The 21,551-nt window shown below is 42.9% G+C and overlaps 3 protein-coding genes across 12 annotated transcripts; 2 read left to right on the top strand and 1 right to left on the bottom strand.

The window, feature by feature from the left end:
• Positions 1 to 180: 180 nt before the first annotated feature.
• On the top strand, positions 181 to 11,597 carry p2rx5 (purinergic receptor P2X, ligand-gated ion channel, 5). 8 transcript variants are annotated; one of them, XM_061802788.1, is made up of 14 exons: positions 181 to 249; positions 1,104 to 1,318; positions 3,323 to 3,382; positions 3,459 to 3,609; positions 4,762 to 4,833; positions 4,998 to 5,073; positions 6,099 to 6,219; positions 6,354 to 6,434; positions 7,199 to 7,340; positions 8,047 to 8,180; positions 8,246 to 8,339; positions 8,433 to 8,498; positions 8,620 to 8,708; positions 10,545 to 11,588. In XM_061802788.1, the coding sequence occupies exons 2-14, from the start codon at positions 1,188 to 1,190 to the stop codon at positions 10,792 to 10,794; spliced, it is 1,467 nt and encodes a 488-aa protein (XP_061658772.1). In that variant the 5' UTR covers positions 181 to 249; positions 1,104 to 1,187; the 3' UTR covers positions 10,795 to 11,588. The 8 variants fall into 8 exon arrangements, with proteins under 8 accessions (XP_061658772.1, XP_061658771.1, XP_061658768.1 ...); XM_061802787.1 differs by lacking the exon at positions 181 to 249 and adding an exon at positions 359 to 463; XM_061802784.1 differs by lacking the exon at positions 181 to 249 and adding an exon at positions 429 to 556.
• A 104-nt stretch (positions 11,598 to 11,701) lies between these two features.
• Positions 11,702 to 13,542, bottom strand: emc6 (ER membrane protein complex subunit 6). Of its 3 annotated transcripts, XM_061802846.1 has the most exons (3): positions 13,394 to 13,542; positions 13,239 to 13,314; positions 11,702 to 12,398 (listed from the first exon to the last, which is right to left on the bottom strand). In XM_061802846.1, exon 3 carries the CDS (start codon positions 12,365 to 12,367, stop codon positions 12,035 to 12,037), a length of 333 nt encoding a protein of 110 aa, XP_061658830.1. In that variant the 5' UTR covers positions 12,368 to 12,398; positions 13,239 to 13,314; positions 13,394 to 13,542; the 3' UTR covers positions 11,702 to 12,034. The 3 variants fall into 3 exon arrangements, with proteins under 3 accessions (XP_061658830.1, XP_061658827.1, XP_061658831.1); XM_061802843.1 differs by having other exon boundaries at positions 13,239 to 13,403; XM_061802847.1 differs by lacking the exons at positions 13,239 to 13,314; positions 13,394 to 13,542 and adding an exon at positions 12,968 to 13,179.
• Positions 13,543 to 13,735: 193 nt separating this feature from the next.
• On the top strand, positions 13,736 to 20,921 carry shpk (sedoheptulokinase). Its single transcript, XM_061802800.1, has 7 exons — positions 13,736 to 13,934; positions 14,009 to 14,150; positions 14,746 to 14,902; positions 14,972 to 15,124; positions 17,414 to 17,589; positions 19,078 to 19,278; positions 19,473 to 20,921. Exons 1-7 carry the CDS (start codon positions 13,794 to 13,796, stop codon positions 19,907 to 19,909), a joined length of 1,407 nt encoding a protein of 468 aa, XP_061658784.1. The 5' UTR covers positions 13,736 to 13,793; the 3' UTR covers positions 19,910 to 20,921.
• The last annotated feature ends 630 nt before the right edge of the window (positions 20,922 to 21,551 follow it).

Below are 21,551 nucleotides of genomic sequence, written 5' to 3'. Positions count from 1 at the left end.
TTCACGTGAAATAGTAGCCAAAGCAACCGTTTTGCCCTAACCGGAAGTTTAAACCGAATTACTACGTGAAAGGGGTGGGTCTGTGCGCCGTCTAATTTTTATTTTACTTCATTGGCTGTGGCTAAAATATTTCAACTGTGATTGGATGGAAGGACTGTTTATTATTATTTTTTTTTTTCATACAACAAACAGGAGCGTGGCAAACGTTATACAATGCCAATAAAGTCCCTGTAAAGTGAAGCTAAAAAGGTAATAAAAACCTGACTTTCACCAGGATACAAAATTTTATTGAGATATATATATATATATATATATATATATATTTATTTATTTATTTTTTTTTTTTTCAAGTATACAAAACGAGGCTCACAGCAAACAAAAATGTTCCCTAAAAGGGTGACATTTTCTGAGATAGAAAAACTCAATTTCTGTGGAAAGCATCACCCAATGTTCAAGATTCTTGGTGGGCCATACTCAGGTTGAAGTGGCCATTCCAGCCAAACTGCATTTTGACAGTGTCATATTTTTTTTTCCAACTCTCGTCGCATTGCAACTGGTATTAGGGACTGTTAATTTTGTTTTATTCTGCTGTCTACTGTGACGTTGGCATCGTATATGAGAATGTTCTCAATTGACCCTGATAAAGGTTCAATTAATACACAATGTGTCAAGGTGGAACTGCATGTTACTAATTTCATCTCTGTAAGGCAACATCAAAAGTCGCATGAGTTAAGTTTTTGTGTGAAGTTCACGTTTTATTGGCTTTGTTATTTGAACACATTCATTTCGTGTGCTAGATGAAATATATGCCAGACGTTTTAACTCATTACTTGAACTTGGCTTTGCAATCCACAGATTTATGCTGGTTTTAAGGAGTCTGAAAACAGCCATTTTAATATCTAAATAGATTAACATACTTAAAATTAAGATGTGCAATGATTAATTTCTCTTTGTGCCAATATTATTGGGGTGCATTCACGCCTCCCTAAACGAAGATTCCCAGCTCCACACAAGAAAAACACTGCAGTAGAGTTCAGAAATTCAGTAATCATCTTAAAGCTTGCCGGACGGTTGAATGTGACGTGTGCTCATGTTGCCTTCAGGCATGTTGGAGGAGCACACAGCGTGACATTGGTCCTGACGAGTCAACCAGCTGAGCTCACTCCCGGGATCACACGACCGCCGACATGGCCGGCTGGGGCTCCTTCTTCTTCTCGCTCCTCAACTACAAGACGGAGAAGTACGTCATCGCCGAGAACAGGAGGATCGGAATACTCTTTCGAATCTACCAACTGGCCGTGCTTGGATACATAATTGGGTATGGTGCAATCATTTGTTGGCCCCTATTGTTTATGTCCATTGGTCCCTTTGCACAAACTAACCTTCCACAAAGTGATTCACAAAGTTAAAAATAGTCCTGCGTATTTGCTTTGCTCGGTTAAAGTGCCAGAGCATGTGCGTGTGTTTATTTTATTATAAATACATACTAACTCAAAAAGGGGTGGCTATACTAGTCAGACTACATACTGTGTGAATTCACAGCAGTCTTTAATGAAATTATGTGAGAGTAAAAATGAAGTATATAAAGAATGAGATATCTAATTGTATAGTTGATTGGAATGCTTGAAAAATATCTGACATTCAGCAGCGCAGTTGATTAGTGGTTAGGCAATTGACTGCCGCACAGTTCTGAAATAGAATTTAGGATTCGGCCTTCCTAGATTAAGTTAACACCGTTTTTCTGTAGGTTTTCTTCTAACTTTCCAAAAAGACGCTTGTTATGATAATTACACCGTCTGAATTAGCCATAAGTGTGGAAGTGAGTGTAAATGCTGGTTTACCTCCTGTATATGTATCCTGTGATTGGCTGGTGACCAATTGAGGGAGTACCCTGACTCATGTTGAAAGCCTGGCTCCAACCCACCCGCAGTGAGGACAAGAATGGGAAAATAGATGGACGGTCACTCTCTGACAGCAACTTGATTGCTGTTGTCCTAATAACATCCCAGGGATGAATAATGAATAAGTGCAATAGAGGCAGCCAAAGTTCTGCGGACCTGGATGCAAATCCGGCCTCGCCTGTGTGGAGTTGGTATCTTCTCCCCATCCTCCCCCATCCTCGCGTGGGTTTTGTCAAGGTACTCCAGTTTCCTCCCACTTCCTAAAAACATCCATTGTCACAGGAACTCTGCTTACATTCTGGCTTTGACATAATAGCAGTGGCATTGTACCTGTGGGGCACCTGTTTCTGGTTGACAGTGTCTCTGCATGATGGTGTTGCAGACAGTGTAGTCTAGGAGCAGTGGAATGAAAGTGACTCTCGATCTTTGCCCAGCCTAGCCCCGGGTTATGTTATTGGTGAAGAAACTCAGGGTGGGGTCAATGAACCCCAGGATCACATAACAGTAGAGTTTAACTGCAGAATAGTTATTCCAAGCACATTCTCAGAAGTAGGCCTAAACCATGCCAAAATATTTATTTGATTGTTTCATTTCAACAGTGGAACAGTGGACCAGCTCTACACCCTCGGCAGAATCCTTGAGAGTTCGCCCAACCAGTCTACGTGTTTTGTGGACTTGGAGAAGCCACTCAACCGTGTCCCTCGGGGAGTCCTGTGGGGGGTTCTTCGGGAGTATGGGGTACCGAACCCCCTGATACGAGCTGTTCGGTCCCTGTACGACCGCTGTCAGAGTTTGGTCCACATTGCTGGCAATAAGTCAGACTCGTTTCCGGGGAGCGTTCGACTCCGCCAGGGCTGCCCTTTGTCACCGATTTTGTTCATAACTTTTATGGACAGAATCTCTAGGTGCAGCCGAGGCGTAGAGTTTGTCTGGTTTGGTGGCCTCAGTATCGCATCTCCGCTCTTTGAAGATGATGTGGTTCTGTTGGCTTTATCAAGCCATGATCTCCAAGTCTCACTGGAGCGGTTCGGAGCAGAGTGTGAAGCGGCTGGGATGAGAATCAGCACCTCCAAATCTGACACCATAGTCTTCAGTCCGAAAAGGGCGGCATGCCCTCTCCGGGTCGGGGATGATATCTTGCCCCAAGTGGAGGAGTTCAAGTATCTTGGGGTCTTGGGAAAAGGAAATCTGGGTATCCTTGCTGAAGTTAATTCTCGCGCGACCCGACCTGGAAAAGCGGTAGAAAATGGATGGTTGTTTAATTTCACACTTGATATGCCAGCAAGCACTCAAAATACCCAAGCTTTTGCAAATGACCGGACCGACCGGATAGACCGGTCCCACCGGTCCGACCCAACCGACCGGTCGCTGTACCAAGCTATCTATTGATGGATACCGCATGTCTTGCATGTCTTGTTCAGGATCACACCGTGGAGTGGAACGGAGCCTGTGGGCATTGGGATGCATGAACGTTGGCTCCAGTATGTAAACCACTACTAATAAAGACTTGTTGACTAAACACATGGATGAACTGTGACTTTTCCTTTGATGCATTAGGTGGGTGTTTGTGATGAAGAAGGGCTACCAGGAAAGGGAGGAGGCCATCCAGTCCTCGGTCATCACCAAGCTCAAAGGCGTCACTCTCACCAACAGCTCTGAGAGTGGGCTTCACCTGTGGAGCGCCGAGGACTATGTCATTCCGCCAAATGTACGTACTGTATGCTTAAAGTTCCACCGACATGTGAAGCATGCTTTTTAATATGTTTTTAATGAAAAAAAATGCTGCCCAAATGGACCCATTTGTTTTTTCACCACACGTCATGTTGTCATATATGGGTTTTTGTATCTTCCGCCGTGAAAATCCTCTCGAGGCATTCGTTTTGGAGAAGAACCAGGAAGTGACGTTTTTTCCAGATGCCCACACTGGCGGCTTCGTGTGCTTATACCAGTTTTACCAGTGGGAAAGTAGCTGTTTTTTCCCCGCGTGTTAGCCAAAATGCCGTCTTGTTGTATTGCTGGATATTACCGGAACACTCGGGAGGATGGATTCACTCTTCACACGTTTCCAAAAGACCCGGTTCGTCATGCAAAGGACAAGAGTTTTGTGGGTTCCAAATGACAGGTAGATGTTTATAGAGCTATTAAAAAAATAATAGCGGGACTAATTTGTCTCACAGTTTATAGCATATGTTATGTGTGAATTTAGAATAAATCTCCTTGGTCAAACCTTCAACATATAATAAAGCACTTGTATAGCGTTTAAGGTAATTTAATCACACACACAATACAATACAACACAAAACTATAAAACGGAACTAAAAAGACAGTTCAGCAGCGTGTAACACAAGCTAACCAAACAACGTATAGTCACCAAACTCAAACAACTTGTCCAATAGCAGCAGGATGAATAAAAAGCTCCATCCGGGTTCCACGACATAATCTTTCTCTCAGAACGTAACAAAAGACCCACATCATAACAACTTCATGAAGTACATAAGTCAGGTGCTAAATGTGTCGAAGTGTGCGGCCGCAGCGTTGCTGTTGTCGTCGCTCGCCGCAGAGGTGGGTCGGGCGGGGAGGTGATTTGGCTGCATGCGGGAGGAAGATATATATATTTTTTTTAACGTACAGACATTGAAGTTAATAATTTATGTAGTTTTCGTAACAATATCTATTTTAAAATGTATATAGGCATGTCGGTGGCACCCACTGTATCACCCTTCAGGAGAGATTTTGACTCGGTTGGATGTCATTACCAGCAGCATCTGCCTAAAAAGATTTAACAGTATTGATCTTCTCCAGAGCGTAATTCATTTAACCTTTGGCTCCTTCACCCTTCATCCCTAATTTTATTGTGCAGGGAGAGCAGGTTTTCTTCGTGGTAACAAATTACATCGAGACCCCAAATCAGAGGCTGGGCTTCTGTGCAGAGGTGAGTGCACACAAGAGTGGTCTCCATGTTGATAAATGCGTTATTCCAATATCGAGGGACAATTCAGGCACAAATATGTTTTTAAAAGTGTAGAATAACTCAAATAGCAAGGCGTTGAATTGGATTTACCTTTATTTCATACTGTCGTTGTTTTTGCATCGCAGAGTTTCAAGGTACCAAATGGCCAGTGCCTTAGCGATGATGACTGCATCGAGGGGGAGACTGTCACAGCAGGGCATGGTGAGGACCAATTCATGCGTAGAAATTCTTTTGCTGGGAGATTCCATTCTTAGAGCTTGTGAAGAATTTGTACTTATGCAGGTTGGAATCCACTGTAGTCCATCACTAATCTACTTTAATGTCGTAGTAAAGTCCTCAAGCCCTTCTCGGCCATGAATCTGAAATATCCATCCATCAATTTTCTACTCCACCTATCCTCACTAAGGTTACGGGAATGCCGGAGCTTATCCGAGCTAACTCTGGGGAGGAGGCAGGGCGCATCCTTGAACTCACACTCACATTCATACCTATGGAATTTCTCTGGCCCAAAACATTTGAGCTCATGAAAATGGTGGTACATACAGTACTGTTGGCCATCGCTTCTCAACTGGTGGGTCGGGATCCCAAAGTGGGCTGGGACCCATTTTGTGTAGGTCATCGACAGCTAGTAAAAAAAATGACACATTTGTATTCAGAATGTAGTCTTCCCGCAATGAATCCATTCGATAAACGACAGGCAGTGTAACTGCTCCAAATTCTAGCCACTAGTTTACTCTGACACCAAATACACTCCGTCTCAGCCTTCGGTGGTACAGAAAACTCATTCATATACAGATCTCATATAATGAATAGACTTGTGTTTTCTGAGGTTGAAGTGAGTGGCGACTTGGCAACAATTGCAAAATGCAGGTCCCAAGATAACGGAGTTGAAAACCACCGCTGTAGCCCTGTATGTACTGTATAGTGTGTGTCACAGGGTCACTGTTGGCGTAGTGGTACACACGCCTGAGTTTAGTGCCGGCACTGTGGGTTCAATTCTCGCTCAGTTATGGTGTTATGTTCCCTGTGAGTGACTGGCGACCAATTCAGGGTGTAGTCCACCATTTGCCCGAAGTTAGCTGGGATAGGCTCCAGCACTCTCGCGACCCCTGTAGGGATAAGCGGCTTGGAAAATGGATGAATAGACTGTATGTCTCTATGCCTGTTTAATCATCAGCAAATGCCTCTTTCCAATTTGTCTGATTTTGGAATCACCTCTCTCTAAGCCCCACCCAGCCAAGAATCTTTGCTCTCTCCATCAGGAATTAAAACAGGCTTGTGTATAAACAGCACCGGGACCTGTGAGATTAATGCCTGGTGTCCTGTAGAATACAGCAAGAGACCCATGTGAGTACCTCAAGACATTTTCACACATTATATATATATATATATATTTTTTTTTTTTTTTTAACCGATACAGCCTGTCTGAAAGTGCAATCTCTTTCGAATGACCGGACCACACGTTCAATGTTCCCTCCCAGAGTGCCGCTCCTGGGTGAAGCTGAAAACTTCACCGTTTACATCAAGAACTTCATCAGGTTCCCAAAGTTTGAATTCTCCAAGTAAGTGGTGTTGTGCCTCTGGTCTCATCAACGCATCATTCCGTAGCTCAGTAAGTGAACGGAGAAATCTGTGGCCCACGGGTGCTTTAAATAGTGTGCATAGAGCCTTCTATTAATATGGCCTGTCCGTTGCATTCAGTGAGACAGTGAAATAGTCGTGTGAGATGCCCTTGAGAGCGAGTCTGACTGTGGACAGGTGTCACACGAGGTGGACTCCCCCTCTCTCCGCTTTCAAGCGTTATGAAGAGATAACACTCGTCATGGCAATTATGAACAAGATGAGCTCATTGAACTGAGGCACCCGTCATTCTTTGGTTTCAAGACTGCTCTCAGTCTTTATACGACCAGATGGAGCTAGTAAACTCAGCACTCTCTCGTCTTGAGTTTCAAATGAAGCCAGGCATGCTAATGGTATGGTCACAGCTGAATGACAGAGACGCTGTACTATACATGACTGCTTGTGAGCTGGAAAAGCCTTTTCAAGCTGCTCAGCATTCGGCTCTAAACTCACATCAACAAGCTTCACAGACTAATTATTAGAATTATTTTTGTTTGTTTCGGGCACGTATGCCAAATAAAGCAAAAGTACGAGGAAAGAGAAAGCAAATATGCTGGTTAGACCATTTTAACACAATGTCATAATATTGTTCTTTTTGTTTTTGCGGTCACGTGGAACACAAGCCCAGATCAAAAAAGTGTCTTTCATCCCTTATTTGTTGTAGTAGGTGTCGTACTTGTCATGACCGCTGTCATCACTTTCTTAGGTCCAACGTTCTTGACACTGCTGATGACAGCTACTTGAAAAGATGCTCCTACGACCAAGTCGACCATCCTTACTGTCCCATCTTTCGCCTGGGAGATCTGCTCAAATGGGCTGGACACGACTTTCAGGACATGGCTGCGAAGGTACTTCTTCTTCTTCTTTTCCTTTCGGCTTGTCCCGTTTGGGGTCGCCACAGCGTGTCATCTTTTTCCATCTAAGCCTATCTCCTGCCTCTTCCTCTCTAACCCCAACTGCCCTCATGTCTTCCCTCACCACATCCATAAACCTTCTCTTTGGTCTTCCTCTCACCCTTTTGCCTGGCAGCTCCATCCTCAGCACCCTACCACCAATATACTCACTCTCTTGCCTATGGACGTGTCCAAACCATCGAAGTCTACTCTCTCGAACCTTGTCTCCAAAACATCCGACTGTGGCCGTCCCTCAAATGAGCTCATTTCTAATCCTATCCAACCTGCTCACTCCGAGCGAGAACCTCAACATCTTCATTTCTGCCACCTCCAGTTCTGCTTCCTGTTGTTTCTTCAGTGCCACCGTCGACTAATCCGTACATCATGGCCGGCCTCACCACTGTTTTGTAAACTTTGCCCTTCGTCCTAGCAGAGACTCTTCTGTCACATAACACACCAGACACCTTCCGCCAGCTGTACGCCTCGTTAACATTAGCTCGTCGCTAGCCTTAACCATGGCTATGGACATGGCTGCGAAGGTACAAAGCTCCATAATGTCATAATTAATGAAGCAAGAGAAAAAAAAACCTCTTTTGAGCAACAAGCAGGACATAAAAGGTATTCCACCACTCCCCATTTTACGATTCTGTTTTGTTTTTAGGGTGGGTCTGTTGGTATCTTAATTGAGTGGAACTGCGATTTGGATAAGGACTCCTCTCAGTGCAATCCACAATACAGCTTCACCCGTTTGGACATAAACTTGAACAACTCTGTTACATCGGGATACAACTTCAGGTGTGTCATTTCAGTCCTCCCACTTTTCTTTCTCACTTAAAACATCTGACGACATTTCGTTGCAGATATGCCAGATACTATAAGGATCAAAATGGGGAAACCTTTCGCACTTTGTATAAAGTGTATGGAATTCGCTTTGACATCATGATCAATGGCCAGGTAGTACTGTTGCTGAAATTTGAGAAATTTTGGACAGAGGCTTTCCAGTAATAGTCAATGACATATGTTATTTTTTTTTTTCCTCTCTTGCAGGCTGGAAAATTCAACATCATTCCCACAATAATCGCCATTGGTTCCGGTGTTGCTCTTCTAGGGATAGTGAGTTATCTTCATAATATTCCTTTGGAGTATGTTAGAATGACATTGTTGCACTGTACCAAATCAATTGTTGTGAGGACTTTTTAAACATTATTTAAAAAATATGTATATCTTTTTCCAGGGAGCCTTTGTGTGTGATATGATCCTGCTGTACATGATGAACACAAGCTCCTTCTATCGAAACAAGAAGTTTGAGATCATCAATTTCAAGTACGTTTTATGCTTGCGCGCTCCTTCGCAGTGGGGGCGGTGACAATCCCCACCAAGAAATCTCAAAGGCAGCAAATTTTGGAACATCCCTCTGTATACAATGTTGCACCTCATTTTATCATCCTAAAATAATGTCATTTTTTTTTTAACATCTTCTCCACAAAATCTAACAAGAATAATTGTTGTGCATTACAAGAATAGTCACATTTTTATGTATAGTCATGCACTGCAGAGACTCAACTATTTACAATCTGTGATATAGAGCCCATATAAAAAAATATTTTCATAGTTTTACCACTGGCAAATGCTTTAAACACATTATGGTAACTTATCAAAAGACTCTTTTTAAAATATTCCTTAGTCCTTGATCTCCCGCATGCTCACATTTCTTCAAATAAGATACAAGGCGTGCAAGCGCATTAGTTATCGGACCCAGTTAAAGTTTACTGTAAAACTAACACAAATTAGAATTCAATATTATATTTCTCACCACCAAAAGATTGAACTGAACCATTTAATAATGCAAATATACTATCTTAATGTGAACATGAAATGTGAAATGCCATAGACTGGCGAACAACCGATACTTTAGCAAACACAATAGCAACGTACAAAGGCTGCCACAATGGACCTTTCCGATGGCGATATTATGGTCCGATCAGAGTTACAGCGAAATGTTGGCGATCGATGCAAAAAAGTTTGACTTCTCACAAACTTCACATTGAAATCTAACAGGATAAAACAGTGGAATTGTACTGCGCATGCAAAGCAGGGTGAGTACTTTTTACTTGGAAAGATCAGCAGTGAGTTAGGTTCGATTTTCTACAAGTGCATTTATACAATGGTTAACTCAGTCGGTACCGTAGTCACCAGATGACAAAAGTTTGACTTGGCTCGTAATCGAACCCAGTGCTCTGTCTTGAAAGTCTGATGTGATACAAATTGGCAAATGGACATTTCTCTTGCATGACATCGCGCATTTACGTATCACTAACCCGACTCTTCGGCATAAAACACTACACACTTCATTCAGCAGGTCAGTGATACGCTAACAAAGTGAAAGTTGTTCCCATGCAATGTATAAAGCACCGATAATAATGAAATCAAACCCAGAGAAGATACCTCTCCCTCACTAACCTTCGAGCATACAGCCTTGTGTTTGTTGATATTGTCCACATTTAGTTGTACGCGCGCTCTTCCGCAAGCCTTAATCCATCGTAGACACTTCGTCGACTGTGTTTTAGGCTTTAGAAAATGACTCAACCGGGCCCCTTGTAACCTAGCAGGATATCTTTCATCAGAATTGCACGTTCCCCAAGCGCATCTGAGGACCATTTTCTTCGTAACATTAACTTTTCCAAGCGCACGCTACTGACAACCAGCATTGCTTGTGGGACAATACGGCGAGAGGGGCGTGTCAAGCCAGGGGTTAAGACAATGCGGCTATCTGATTGGCTATTATTGTACGAGTGATTGACATGTCGGAAAGGTCCATTCTTACTCACAGGCATACACTTTCTCATCTCTGAGGCAACAATGACTGTTACTAGAGCTCAGGGACCTTCTCTGCCCTGCCTTTAGAACTCTGTGATGCCCAGCACGTTGCAGGATGACGTCTTACTCCAATGAAGGCGTGTAACTCTAAATCTGGACATGGCTTTATTCTATAAAACCTGTCGCCTAAAAATATGCAATACAGTGGGGGTTCACTGTACAAGCAATCCACCACAGAGTTTGAAAGCGCTAAGAAAATGTAATTTATTCTGGTTTCAAAGGGAATGTTTTTCATCCAAACTTAAATCGTCTGTCTGATCTCTGCCACACCAAATATTACAGGAAAGAGCGGAACTCAATCAGGGAGAAGAAGGCTCGGGAAAGGAAATCTAGGAAATTAGCCGCAGAGAAAGCGGCTGTCAACTCTGTGGAAAAGACAGCAGATATTGAAGCCTTAGCGGCTCAGAACAAGCCATTTGACGACAAACGGGGTCCCACCATTCCACGCAACACGGGCCAGCGGTACGCCTCCGCCCTCTCCCCCCAAGGTGCAGAACCAAAGCATCACATCACATTCGCGCCACGCAATTGAAAATGCAAGGAAGGTCTCAAGAGGTGGAACCCAAAAGTCTAACTCACTTTTCGCATTATTTGACGTGACTGTCACCTCTCCACCTGCTCAAGCGATTCTTTTGGCTTGACTGCAGAGAAACGAGCCTTGACCACTGCACCTGAGTAAAGACACACAGCGTCACAGTTGCAGCAACAGTAACGGCGGGCTCGAGCATCTCAACGTCGATATGGCGTCGGGTGGGACGACTAAATGAACCCGGTGACCCAGAAACCTGGCTGTCTTCATTGCCATTGTTTTAGCCAATGACTCCTTGACAGTCTATTTGCATGGCATTTTGAATTGTGTTTAATGGTGCCAGCTGAAAATGGCAGCGGGTCACCTGGGCTGTAGAAATCGTCATTCAAACTATTCTATTACCCCTCGTGTTATGTTGCTGGTATAGCTGATCCATTAAAAAAAAAAAAAAAAAAACTAGAAAATAAAGTGAACCAGCCCCTTGTACCACTTAAAGGTAATTCATTACAGCAGCGGTTCTGACCAACATTAATGTACACTACTACTGTACTTTTAAAGAAACATTTGTTGTAATTGTATATTACACATTCAGCAATTGTGTTTAAAAATGATTTCATCATCTCTACTTTTTAATGACCGTGAGTTGTTTCAAGATTCAAATACTTTTAGATTTCAACGTTTTAACCATCCACAGATGACTTCCTCCGATCTGTTTAATGTACTAAACAATCTTGCCCACCGCTGACTGAATTGCCTTGTTGCCGTGATTCATGTAATGAATTCAACAGCTAACCGATCTGCCTTGTATTGTGTGCTCCTGCTAAAATGTGAGCGTATTCCTATTTCGAAGGTCTTATTGTTGGAAATGAATGTCTTCGACGGTATTTAAAAAAAAAAAAAGACATGCAAATAAGTATAGAAGAATTTATTCCAATTAGTGCGATAATCACATTTCTTCATATAACATCTTTACTGTACAGAAAGGTGTAATACAAAGTGTTTACACCTTACTTAGGATGTCATGTGCGTGAGCCCATTACACTACAAATCCAAATAAGAATTTCGGGCAGGATCATACATGAGGAGAGGTCTGGAGTTAATAAAAGGCATTGTTGAGTGTGTGAAGAAGGGGCTGGAAAAGTATATTGTCTCAGCAGGTCATAATGAATAACATTAAGCTCTATTTTGGCTCATCTACAGTTCAAACAAAATGTAATTGGGTGAAGGAAAAACTCGGGTAATTTTAGTACACGTGCACCATTCCATAGAGGAAAGTCCAGAAGAGGACGTAGGTAAAAAGACCTCCAACCAGGCCCCCGGTGAAGAGCAGCCGTCTGGATTTAAAGCACTTTTTCCATCGTCGTCCGGCCTTGAGAATCAGCAATAAAGACAGGAGGAACGAGGACAAAAAGTAAAAAATGAAGCCATACAGTCCAGTCAAGCCCAAGATACCGGCGGTGGCTCCGGACAGCGCTGACACGGAGGTGCGGCAGTAGTCCAGCACAGCCGCGTTCCCCCTCATGGCCACTTCGCTGATGAACTGCGGCCCTTCTCGCTTGGCGACTACGGCTGCCATCTTGGCTCTGGTCGTGGGTCACGGGAAGATTCTGCAGATAACCGACAAAGCTGATGATGAAAACACCACTATTTGTAAAACTATTCTGAAGCACTTCTCTACATTCACAAGTGCATTCGAGCAAATATAAACATCTACACACACATACACGCGCGCCTGCTCAAATGACCTGTTTTCATGACATAAAAAAAGCAAAAATTATTCCAAGACGTTGCTGTGTTTTGTACCAGGTAAACCTTTTAGGTAGCATGGCCAAAAAGTTAATCCTTTTTTCCACATTCTCTCACGTGTTTAAAAAAAAAAAAAAAAAAGTGTTTCTTTGAAAAATGCAGCTTTGACAGGTTTTTCTTTTCAAGATTGGGTTTCCATTTAGACGACTTAGCACATAGCTCAGACAGGAAAAAGAGGACTGGAAATTGCACTCAGTCAGTAGAATAATTTCAATAACACAAATATCTCATATTATTCGATCAATAGGTATACAAATTGGTAAATATAGACAGGTCCAGAAATAATAGATTAAGAAAAGTGACAAGTAGCTGCTATAGATAATACAATCACCATAAATCAGTTCTAAGTAAAATAAGAATAAGTGCACACTTGACGTAAAACGTTAATGACAGCAAAATGTAATTATCCATCTCCATTGAGCGATGTTAGCTTGGTGGCAGACGGTTTCCTCCGAATTTCAAATACGTTTCTGCTGCCGACAATAGTTAACTGCATTTGACGCAAAAAGGAGGAATGATGTTCATGGTAACCCGACACTGGCGTTGTACGACTTTCTCCCGTCTTACTTGAACACTGACTTCATACAAACGCCTTGCTAACACTGTGTTCGTGCTAACGCTAAAAGCCGTGTGGTTCTTACCAGCAAGACAAAGAAGGGGCTTCTCAAAAAAGCATCATGTAGAAAATATTATTTCGTCGACTTGAACGTAGAGCTGCTATATATGACAAGGAAAAGCCATATTCACTTATTTTCAAATCGAATGGGAATCCTTGCCACTCGGTCCGCGTACGTACCATTTGCAATGGATTGTGGGAACATGACTCGCGGGAAAGCACTAACATGCGTACGTGGCGGCCATGTTGGAAAGGTCGACGCTCTCATTCAAAATAGAGAAATCAAGTCGTAACTTGCACATTTCTCGACCGCTATTCCCGAGTTACTTTTTCGTCAACGTTCAACGCATTTGATGCACATAGACAACGACGAAAATAAGTATACGTGAAATGAACTCCCATTCCCCTTTGTCGCAATTATACTGGGTTTTACGCAATCGTGTGCGTGTTTTCTTGCCGTACAAGCGGCATGAACGACTTTGACCTCCCTAGCATAGCGCGGCCTTCAGTGCGGAGCTCAAAATGGGCGTGTCGTATTGAAATCGATCTGCGGTCGTACACTAGAAGTTGCTAGGCTGTCATGTCTGCTTCATATATTCTGGGTTTAGATGTAGGTACCACATCAGTTAAAGCAGTTTTATTAGAAACGGAATCACGGCGTGTTGCTGCACGCCAGGATTTAGCGACGACTTCTGACATTGCCGATTTGAACGGGATCAAGGCAAGTGCGACTCGCTGTTCCACACTCGAGTTAAAAATGGGACATGTAAACATCTGGTTGTTTATTCATTACAGGCAAAGGAGCAGGATACCGTCCAGATTTTGGACACTCTCAACCGGTGCATGGGTCTGCTACCGAGGGACAAACTGCAACATGTGTGCAGGATCGGAGTATCTGGACAGATGCATGGAGTTTTATTTTGGAATGCAGAGAGGGGTAAAACACGTTCTTTCTCTTCTTGTTTTCATGAATTTTATTTTTTGATTTGCTCCTTTGTGTCATTTGTAAAATATCTCAGTTTCACATTGGCGTAACAGGACCTCTTCGCGCAAGACAAGATTGCAGGCTTGCGTCCTGTTTGTCATGTTTTTTTTTTTAATGTCCTTTGACTTGTTTTTCAATACATCAATTTTATTTTTTTTAAGTTAAAATGTAACTCCTACTGCCATCATGTCTTTCCACAATTTTAGCATCAGTTAACTATGACGACTGCCTTAAAAACTTAGTAACCACGTTATTACGTATTATGAATACACCAACATTTAAAATTAAAATATAATCATAATACTCTAATACAATGCACTAATAAATGAACTACAAGAAATTAGTTAAAGTTGTAAAATACGCGAAGGAAAATGAAATGTGAGGTAAATGAGCTGGTTTTAACTGCTGTTACTCAACATGTGTGGCGTCACTCCACAAATACCATGGAAGGCCCTCGAGTGAGTTTTTGCAAAAAGCCTACCAAAACAAACGCACAGTTATCATTTATTCAGAAGGATTCTAAAGAATGAACATTTTGTTGCTGCAGGCGGCCATTGGTCCAGAGGCAACTTCAGTCATCTTATCACCTGGCAAGATGGCCGCTGCAGCAACAGCTTCTTGTCCTCCCTTCCAAAACCAGATTCACACCTCGCTGTAGCCACGGGATTCGGCTGTGCGACAATCTTTTGGTACATGAAGCACAGGTGACTCGAACACACATACAATGAATCTGTATTATTTTTAACCCATTGTTAAGTGTAGTTCTTTTGCAGGCCCGAATTCCTGAAGGATTTCACGGTCGCGGGTACTATCCAGGACTATATCGTATCCATGTTGTGTGGATTAGACAGATGTCTTATGACGCCGCAGAATGCTGCCAGCTGGGGTTTCTATAACACAACTACTAGCCGGTGGAACGTGGACATGTACGTAAGAGTTTGTATTTTTCATTTTCGTGCTAACTGTCTGAGGTTTATGCTTTTAAAGCTACAATCTTGACTATATGATGCCGCCTAATGCTGGAATTCAGCATTCCAACAAAACAATTGTTGCTTCCCTATGATGTATGCTAAATGCTTGTCCGGCCTCCTCCTCCTCTTCCTCATACTTCTAACCCGGCACTACCGTTCTTGTCTTCCAGGGCACATCTCAAACATTTTGACACTTTTCTTCTTTACTAATAATACGTTAGATGATTGAGGAGCATGCTTTTTCTTTGTGATAACATGCGCTTCTGCACTGTGCCCTGGGCCTTTTTTGGGGATCTCCTTCGATGTGTTGCTTCAATAGATTTCTGCTTTCTCTAAGGCTCAGTCAACTCGCGTGCTGTCCGTATACAGTGTGGGCTGGTTCATTCATAGGTAAAGTACCGTAATTGACCCCTCCGTACGGGGCACTTAACCACGCCCCCTGAAGTGACGTCACGCCACGTGCGCTGACGTAAGACAAACAGTAAAAATGGCAAATACAATACAATACATTCTGACCTGAGACAGACTCCATGCTTCTGATTTCATTCAAATCAACGATATATTATAGATTCTAAATACAATACATTCTTAACTGAGAGAGACGCCATGCTTCTGATTTCATTCAATCATTCACACGTAGCAATGTTATGCGAGCGGGGAACGTCTCATTCATTTATACGAGACGTGGATTAAAAATCAAATTTAGGGCATATCTTCGTGCAAACACAGTCTGGTTAAGCTTCTGGCCGCGAGCCAGCAAGAAATCAATACGTTTGTGCAGTCCGATCATCGCTAAATATCGCTCAACAAAGAATAAGTGTGTCAATCGTTCACACGCAGCAGTGTTATGCTAGCGAAGAACTTCGAATTCATTGATACGTTGATTGAAAATCAAATATAGGGCATACCTTCGTGCAAACATATGTGTTCCGGTTGATATTAGATGGATTTAGTTGATGATGCGGTCGTCCACAAAGTTTGATCCATCAAAGGCATTTTTCGTACTGGGTCTTCGGTTTTGGAAAGGGTACGAATCGAACTCCACCAACGAGCCTTTCAGGATACCTGTCGTCACTATTACAAAGTCCGTGACTACACCTCTTAACCATATTTTTTGTTAAATAAGCCAAATACGCGATAAAACGCTAACTAAACCTATACTGGACCATTCAATGTTGTCTGAGAAAATGGCGGGAGCCAAAACGGGCTTTGGTCTATGCAGATCTCTGGCCTCTGATTGGTCAGTGACGCGGATTGCGCAATATCCACGGAGGGGTCAATTTCTGGCCTATAAGCCGTAACTTTTCTCACACGCTTTCAACCCTGCAGTTTATTCGGTGATGCGGCTAATTTGTGCATTTTTTGTAACGGTTGCAAGGGGGCGCTCGAGCGGAAAAGGTAAGAGTGAGACAGAATATATGAGTCGAGGAAGTGACTTTTACTGGTCTGGCCCTGTTAACGCTGCGCTAGCGTGTTTCTCCCGTGTCTCAGTCATTCTTACCAGTATATATATATTTTTTTTTAACCGGCCCTGTTAGCACGACGCTAGCGTTAGCACGGCGGTGCTAGAGTTAAACTCTCTGTGTACGGTCTTTCTTTGTAAATATCTTGTGTTTCAATGTGGGCACTTGCGGCTTTTACACGGCTGCGTCATATGTATGTACAAAATGGTATTTCCTTTAAAAATCTACTGGGTGATGCTTATAACCAGGTGCGTTTTGTAGGCCCGGAATTACGGTATATAATTTCCGCGCTGTCATTTTAGAGCATCACCAAGTGGGGGAATGTGTAGGGTAGTCCATCCATCCATTTTCTGAACTGCTTATCCTCATGGAGACAGAGCATGTTTTTGGGATGTGGGAGGAAACCGAAGTGCCTGGAGAAAACCCACTGGGAGAACATTCAAAGTCCGCACAGGCAGGGCCGGGATTTGAACCCCAGTCCTCAGAAATGTGAGGCTGACGCCGCCTTGTAGGGTATTCAGTAAATGTAAAAAGATACATTTTGAGGAATATAGCGAGATGTGTCAGAAGCTGGCAGGCGTAATCAGAATTCTGTCATCTACTCTTGAAGTGGCTTTGGTGAATTTGTTACATTTTTTTTTTTTTAAATTTAACAAAAATAGTTCCGAATTGAGCTTTAAGTGGCAAGTTTAGTTCCAAATGCATGGTATGCTGTTCAAACTGCGTGTTACATATAACAGTTGTGTGTGTGTGTGTGTGTGTGTGTGTGTGCATGTTCTAGTCTGAATGGCATGGGCTTCCCTTTGCACCTGCTACCACAGTGTGTCCCCTCTGGTGAGTTGGCGGGCCACACCCGCTCTGACTGGCATGGCATCCCCGCGGGTACGCCAGTAGGGGCCGCTCTGGGAGACTTCCAGTGTGCAGTCTACTCTTGCCTGAGTGCAAAGACAGATGCAGGTGAAAGAGGAAGTCCTCTCTTCCAGGCGGGGGACCACGGCACATAGTCCTATAAATAAATGCTTCAATCTCACATCCAACCACTCTCCACCTAATTATTATTAGATTTTTGTTCTGAAAATCTTCCAATAGACCTTTCCGATGGCGATCTTAAGATCCGCCCCCTTAGCCAAGCCCCACGAGCTTCCAAAATGGCGATTGAACAGAACATGTTTGAAGTCGATTCTCTATCGCGTATTTCAGATAATATTGGGCTATGTTTTTTGCCAAATGAGTCAGACTTGTCCAAGAGAGTTCTACAGAGAGGTCTCAACTATTTCACACAAAGATATGTACACAGAATTAAGATTTTGGGCGGGGCAGGACGCAATGTCAGAGTGACAGCGAAACGTTGGCGATCGATGTAAAAAAGTTTGATGCCTCACAAACTTCATATTGAAATCTGACGGGATAAAATTGTGGAATCGTACTGCACATGTAAAGCAGGGTGAGTACTTTTTACTTGGAAAGATCACGAGTAATATCTTTGTTGTCTTTATAAGTGAGTGGGTGTATTCATTTGACTCGGCTCGTAATCGAACCCAATGCTCTGTCTTAAAAGTCCGATGTGATACAAATGGGCAAATAGGCATTTCTCTTGCATGACATCGCGCATTGAGGTATCCTTAACCCAACTCTTCGGCATAAAACACTACACACTTCACTCAGCAGGTCAGTGATACGCTAACAAAGTGAAAGTTGTTCTGCAATGGATAAAGCGCTGATAATATTTCAATCAAAGCCAGAGAAGATACTTCTGCCTCACTTACCTTCGAACATACAGCCTTGCGTTTGTTGATATTGTCCACATTTAGTTGTACGTGCGGTCTTCCGCAAGCCTTAATCCATTGTAAAAACTTTATCAACTGTGTTTTAGGCTTTGGAAAATGAATCAATGTAGTAGGATATCTGTCATCAGAATTGCACGTAGCCCAAGAGCATCTGAGGAGCATTTTCTTCGTAACGTTAAGTTTTCCAAGCGCACACTATTGACAACCAGCATTGCTTGTGGGACAATACGGTGAGAGGGGCGTGTCAAGCCTGGGGTTAAGACAATGCGGCTATCTGATTGGTTGTTATTGTACGAGTGATTGACAAGTCGGAAAGGTCCATTGGGTTACAGATTCAAAATGGACATGCAAGGACCTTCTATAATGAGGCCCATACAGAGCAGTGAAAAAGTATTCTCTATTTTACTTTGTTTATAATTGCAAAAATATAACAATGTGAAAAGCGGGACAATATATTTTCATGGCACTGTACGTACTGATTTTCCACATTTGAACCAAGACCAGTCCAGTTTTATTTTCACACCATCGTTTGCGAATACCCCCAGCAGTTATGCTAACGCCTAAAACCTGCAGCGATTCTTCCTTTCATGTTATACCTTTATGGTTTGTTTTTTAATCCCAACTCATACCTGCATGTTTTACACTCTTAACGTCCTAGTTCTTAACATAAGCACCTCAGCCCAGCTGACCTTCGCCATGCCAGCTGACTTCAAACCTCCCAACTCTCCTCAGCCTGACTCCTCGGTTGCCTTCTTCCCATACTTTGGCTCCTTATACTTGGCAGTGGCGGCGGCGCTCAATGGAGGGAACGCGCTGGCCACTTTTGTGGAGATGCTCACTGGCTGGATGGACGAGCTCGGTACGTGCTTTTGTTAGCCACACGTTCGTCTCATTGTCCCCATATTTGCAAGGAGGGTATTTCTATGCCTCTGTGGAGTAAGGTTGAATTCATCGATGAGGTTTAGTTCAATTTGATTTCAAACCCACAAGTGTTCGGCAGACGCGCAATCCATTTCAACATAAATAATGTTTTCCAATTTCCACATCTTGCAGGTGTGGAGCTACAAGACCAATCCATATATGAGAAGATGATCAGTTGCGCTCTGAAACAGGAAAGCAGCAACCTCGTAGTACGTCCGACCATCCTGGGAGAGAGACACGACCCTTTCACTCTGGGTCAGGTGACCAACATCAGTGCCTCCAATTTCTCTCTGGGTCACGTGACCAGAGCACTGTGCCGCGGGATCCTGGAGAACCTGGTCTCCATGATGCCCGCTGAGCGGTTGCGGGAGGCGGGAGTCAACAGGATAGTGGGGAGCGGCAGCGCCCTCGCCCGTAACGAGGTGCTGAGGCAGGAAGTGGAGAGAGCGTTCGCTCAGCCGGTGATATACGGACAGAATGCAGAGTCTGCTGTTGGTGTTGCTTTGGTCTTCTGTGACCGATGCAAATCCACCAAGGGTGCTGCTTCTATGGTTCAAGGGCTCGTGTGAGAAGCTTCTTAAAGGCGACAAAAGGCTGATTCAGTGAATGGAGATGGACGTCTGCTTGTTATGTATCACATGGGTTCTATTGTTACGTGGCTGATATTTATTTTGCTTTTCCCCCTGCCAACCTCTCGAGCTCACTTCCTTAATTATCGTCCTGTCTCGTCACGCCCCGCTGACATCGACACAGCCACAATACTATTGCTCAATCTAATGAGCCGATACTTGCTCTCGAGTTCCACACGTGGCTTCTTTTTTTTTTTATTTCTCACTCCAGCACAAGTGCCTCAATCACCTCTGGTTATAATGTTCGTTTGTCAAAGGACTTTCAAGATAAAAGATCAAATGATAACTGTAGCCAAAGCATTACAGTGTACACTTATTGCTTCCTAACCATGATATGTAAATACGATCTTGCCGTCCAAAATGGCGTTGTAAACAAAAAAAAAAAACACGTGGTCGGCGTAACATCAATGAAAAGTATCTATTGGATTGAAGTCCAGACTAGAAGTAGGCCACTTCAAAATCTTCATGTAGTACACGTAAAATGTTGTATTATTTTCAACAAAACTGAGAAAATGTACAGAATTATAGTATATGAAAAGGCACATTCTTTAAATTCCAAACTTTATTTTCATTGAGCTACTTTTGGATAAACTATGGTTATGGGAACTTTGGAAGATGTTTCTGGGGAATATTCAATTTCCATTGTTGAACGAATGCTATGTGTTAAGATGTTATATGTGGCTTTAATTAGTCAATGTTTCCAATACATTTTTTCATTGATTGATGACATGATTGGGTTCTTCTGTGAGACGTTGAACTGCTTGAATTTCATTTACAAAAGAACAAACAATTGGGGTGTTCTAAAACATTTGACTGATACATATGGATATCTGTATTGTACCTGTTTACAGTGCAATCTTTGCATTTTAACAAAAGGTTTGAGGTTCATAATCCAGCTCATTTGTGAATAGAGGCAAATAAAATGGTGTAAATATGTGTTTGATTACAATACTCTTAAGCATTATTTGAGACGTTTCCGGGATGCTTGAGAATGCTGAAAATGTTAAGGTTTTCCTTCAAAGCATCGACGCTCCGTGATTTTACCACTCCCGCCATTGACATTCGGCGATGCGACGTGAGAAGCGAGTGAACCCCGAGGAGGGCAACCTTGGCCCCGGAGAACCTCCCCTGGGTCTCCCGACCACGCTAAGGCCACCGAAGCAGGAACGGTTAACACTGGCGACCACGAAGGGACTTTCTCACGTTGTCTAACGAGTGGTGAGCGTCGTCTCTTTTCACCAGAATCTGTAAAGTACTTGCTTTATTCACCGGAGTTAAGAGAACAGGCGATGGCCTCTGCAAAAGGCTACTCGTAAACCTTTGCCGGAATCCATTGATCTTTTCAAATAGTATTCAATACAAATACCAATATTTAAATAAATGACTCTGGATTTTACACAAACCACATTCAATAACTATGATTGGAAAAAAAAAAAAAGAGGACGGGGAGTCGGCTCCTCCACACACACACACACACACACACCTCTAAACCTCTCTGCAACAGACGTTTTGTTTGTTTGTTTTTAAATACGCATTTGTTTTCAAATGAGTCAATTTGCTCATTTGTAATTTGAGATTAAGA

The sequence above is a fragment of the Syngnathoides biaculeatus genome, chromosome 18 (assembly GCF_019802595.1).
Source record: "Syngnathoides biaculeatus isolate LvHL_M chromosome 18, ASM1980259v1, whole genome shotgun sequence".
Classification (NCBI taxonomy): Eukaryota; Metazoa; Chordata; class Actinopteri; order Syngnathiformes; family Syngnathidae; genus Syngnathoides; species Syngnathoides biaculeatus.
Note: the sequence above shows the minus strand (reverse complement) of the source record. Positions and strands in the feature narration are given on the sequence as shown.

Coding starts and splice junctions, on each gene's coding strand:
- emc6 (XM_061802846.1), bottom strand. CDS start 12,367: ATGGCAGCCGTAGTCGCCAAGCGAGAAGGGCCGCAGTTCATCAGCGAA.
- shpk (XM_061802800.1), top strand. CDS start 13,794: ATGTCTGCTTCATATATTCTGGGTTTAGATGTAGGTACCACATCAGTT. Junction 14,903..14,971: donor TTTTGGTACATGAAGCACAG/GTGACTCGAACA, acceptor GTTCTTTTGCAG/GCCCGAATTCCTGAAGGATT. Junction 19,279..19,472: donor TGGCTGGATGGACGAGCTCG/GTACGTGCTTTT, acceptor CACATCTTGCAG/GTGTGGAGCTACAAGACCAA.
- p2rx5 (XM_061802788.1), top strand. CDS start 1,188: ATGGCCGGCTGGGGCTCCTTCTTCTTCTCGCTCCTCAACTACAAGACG. Junction 3,383..3,458: donor ATGCATGAACGTTGGCTCCA/GTATGTAAACCA, acceptor TTGATGCATTAG/GTGGGTGTTTGTGATGAAGA. Junction 6,220..6,353: donor GAATACAGCAAGAGACCCAT/GTGAGTACCTCA, acceptor GTTCCCTCCCAG/AGTGCCGCTCCTGGGTGAAG.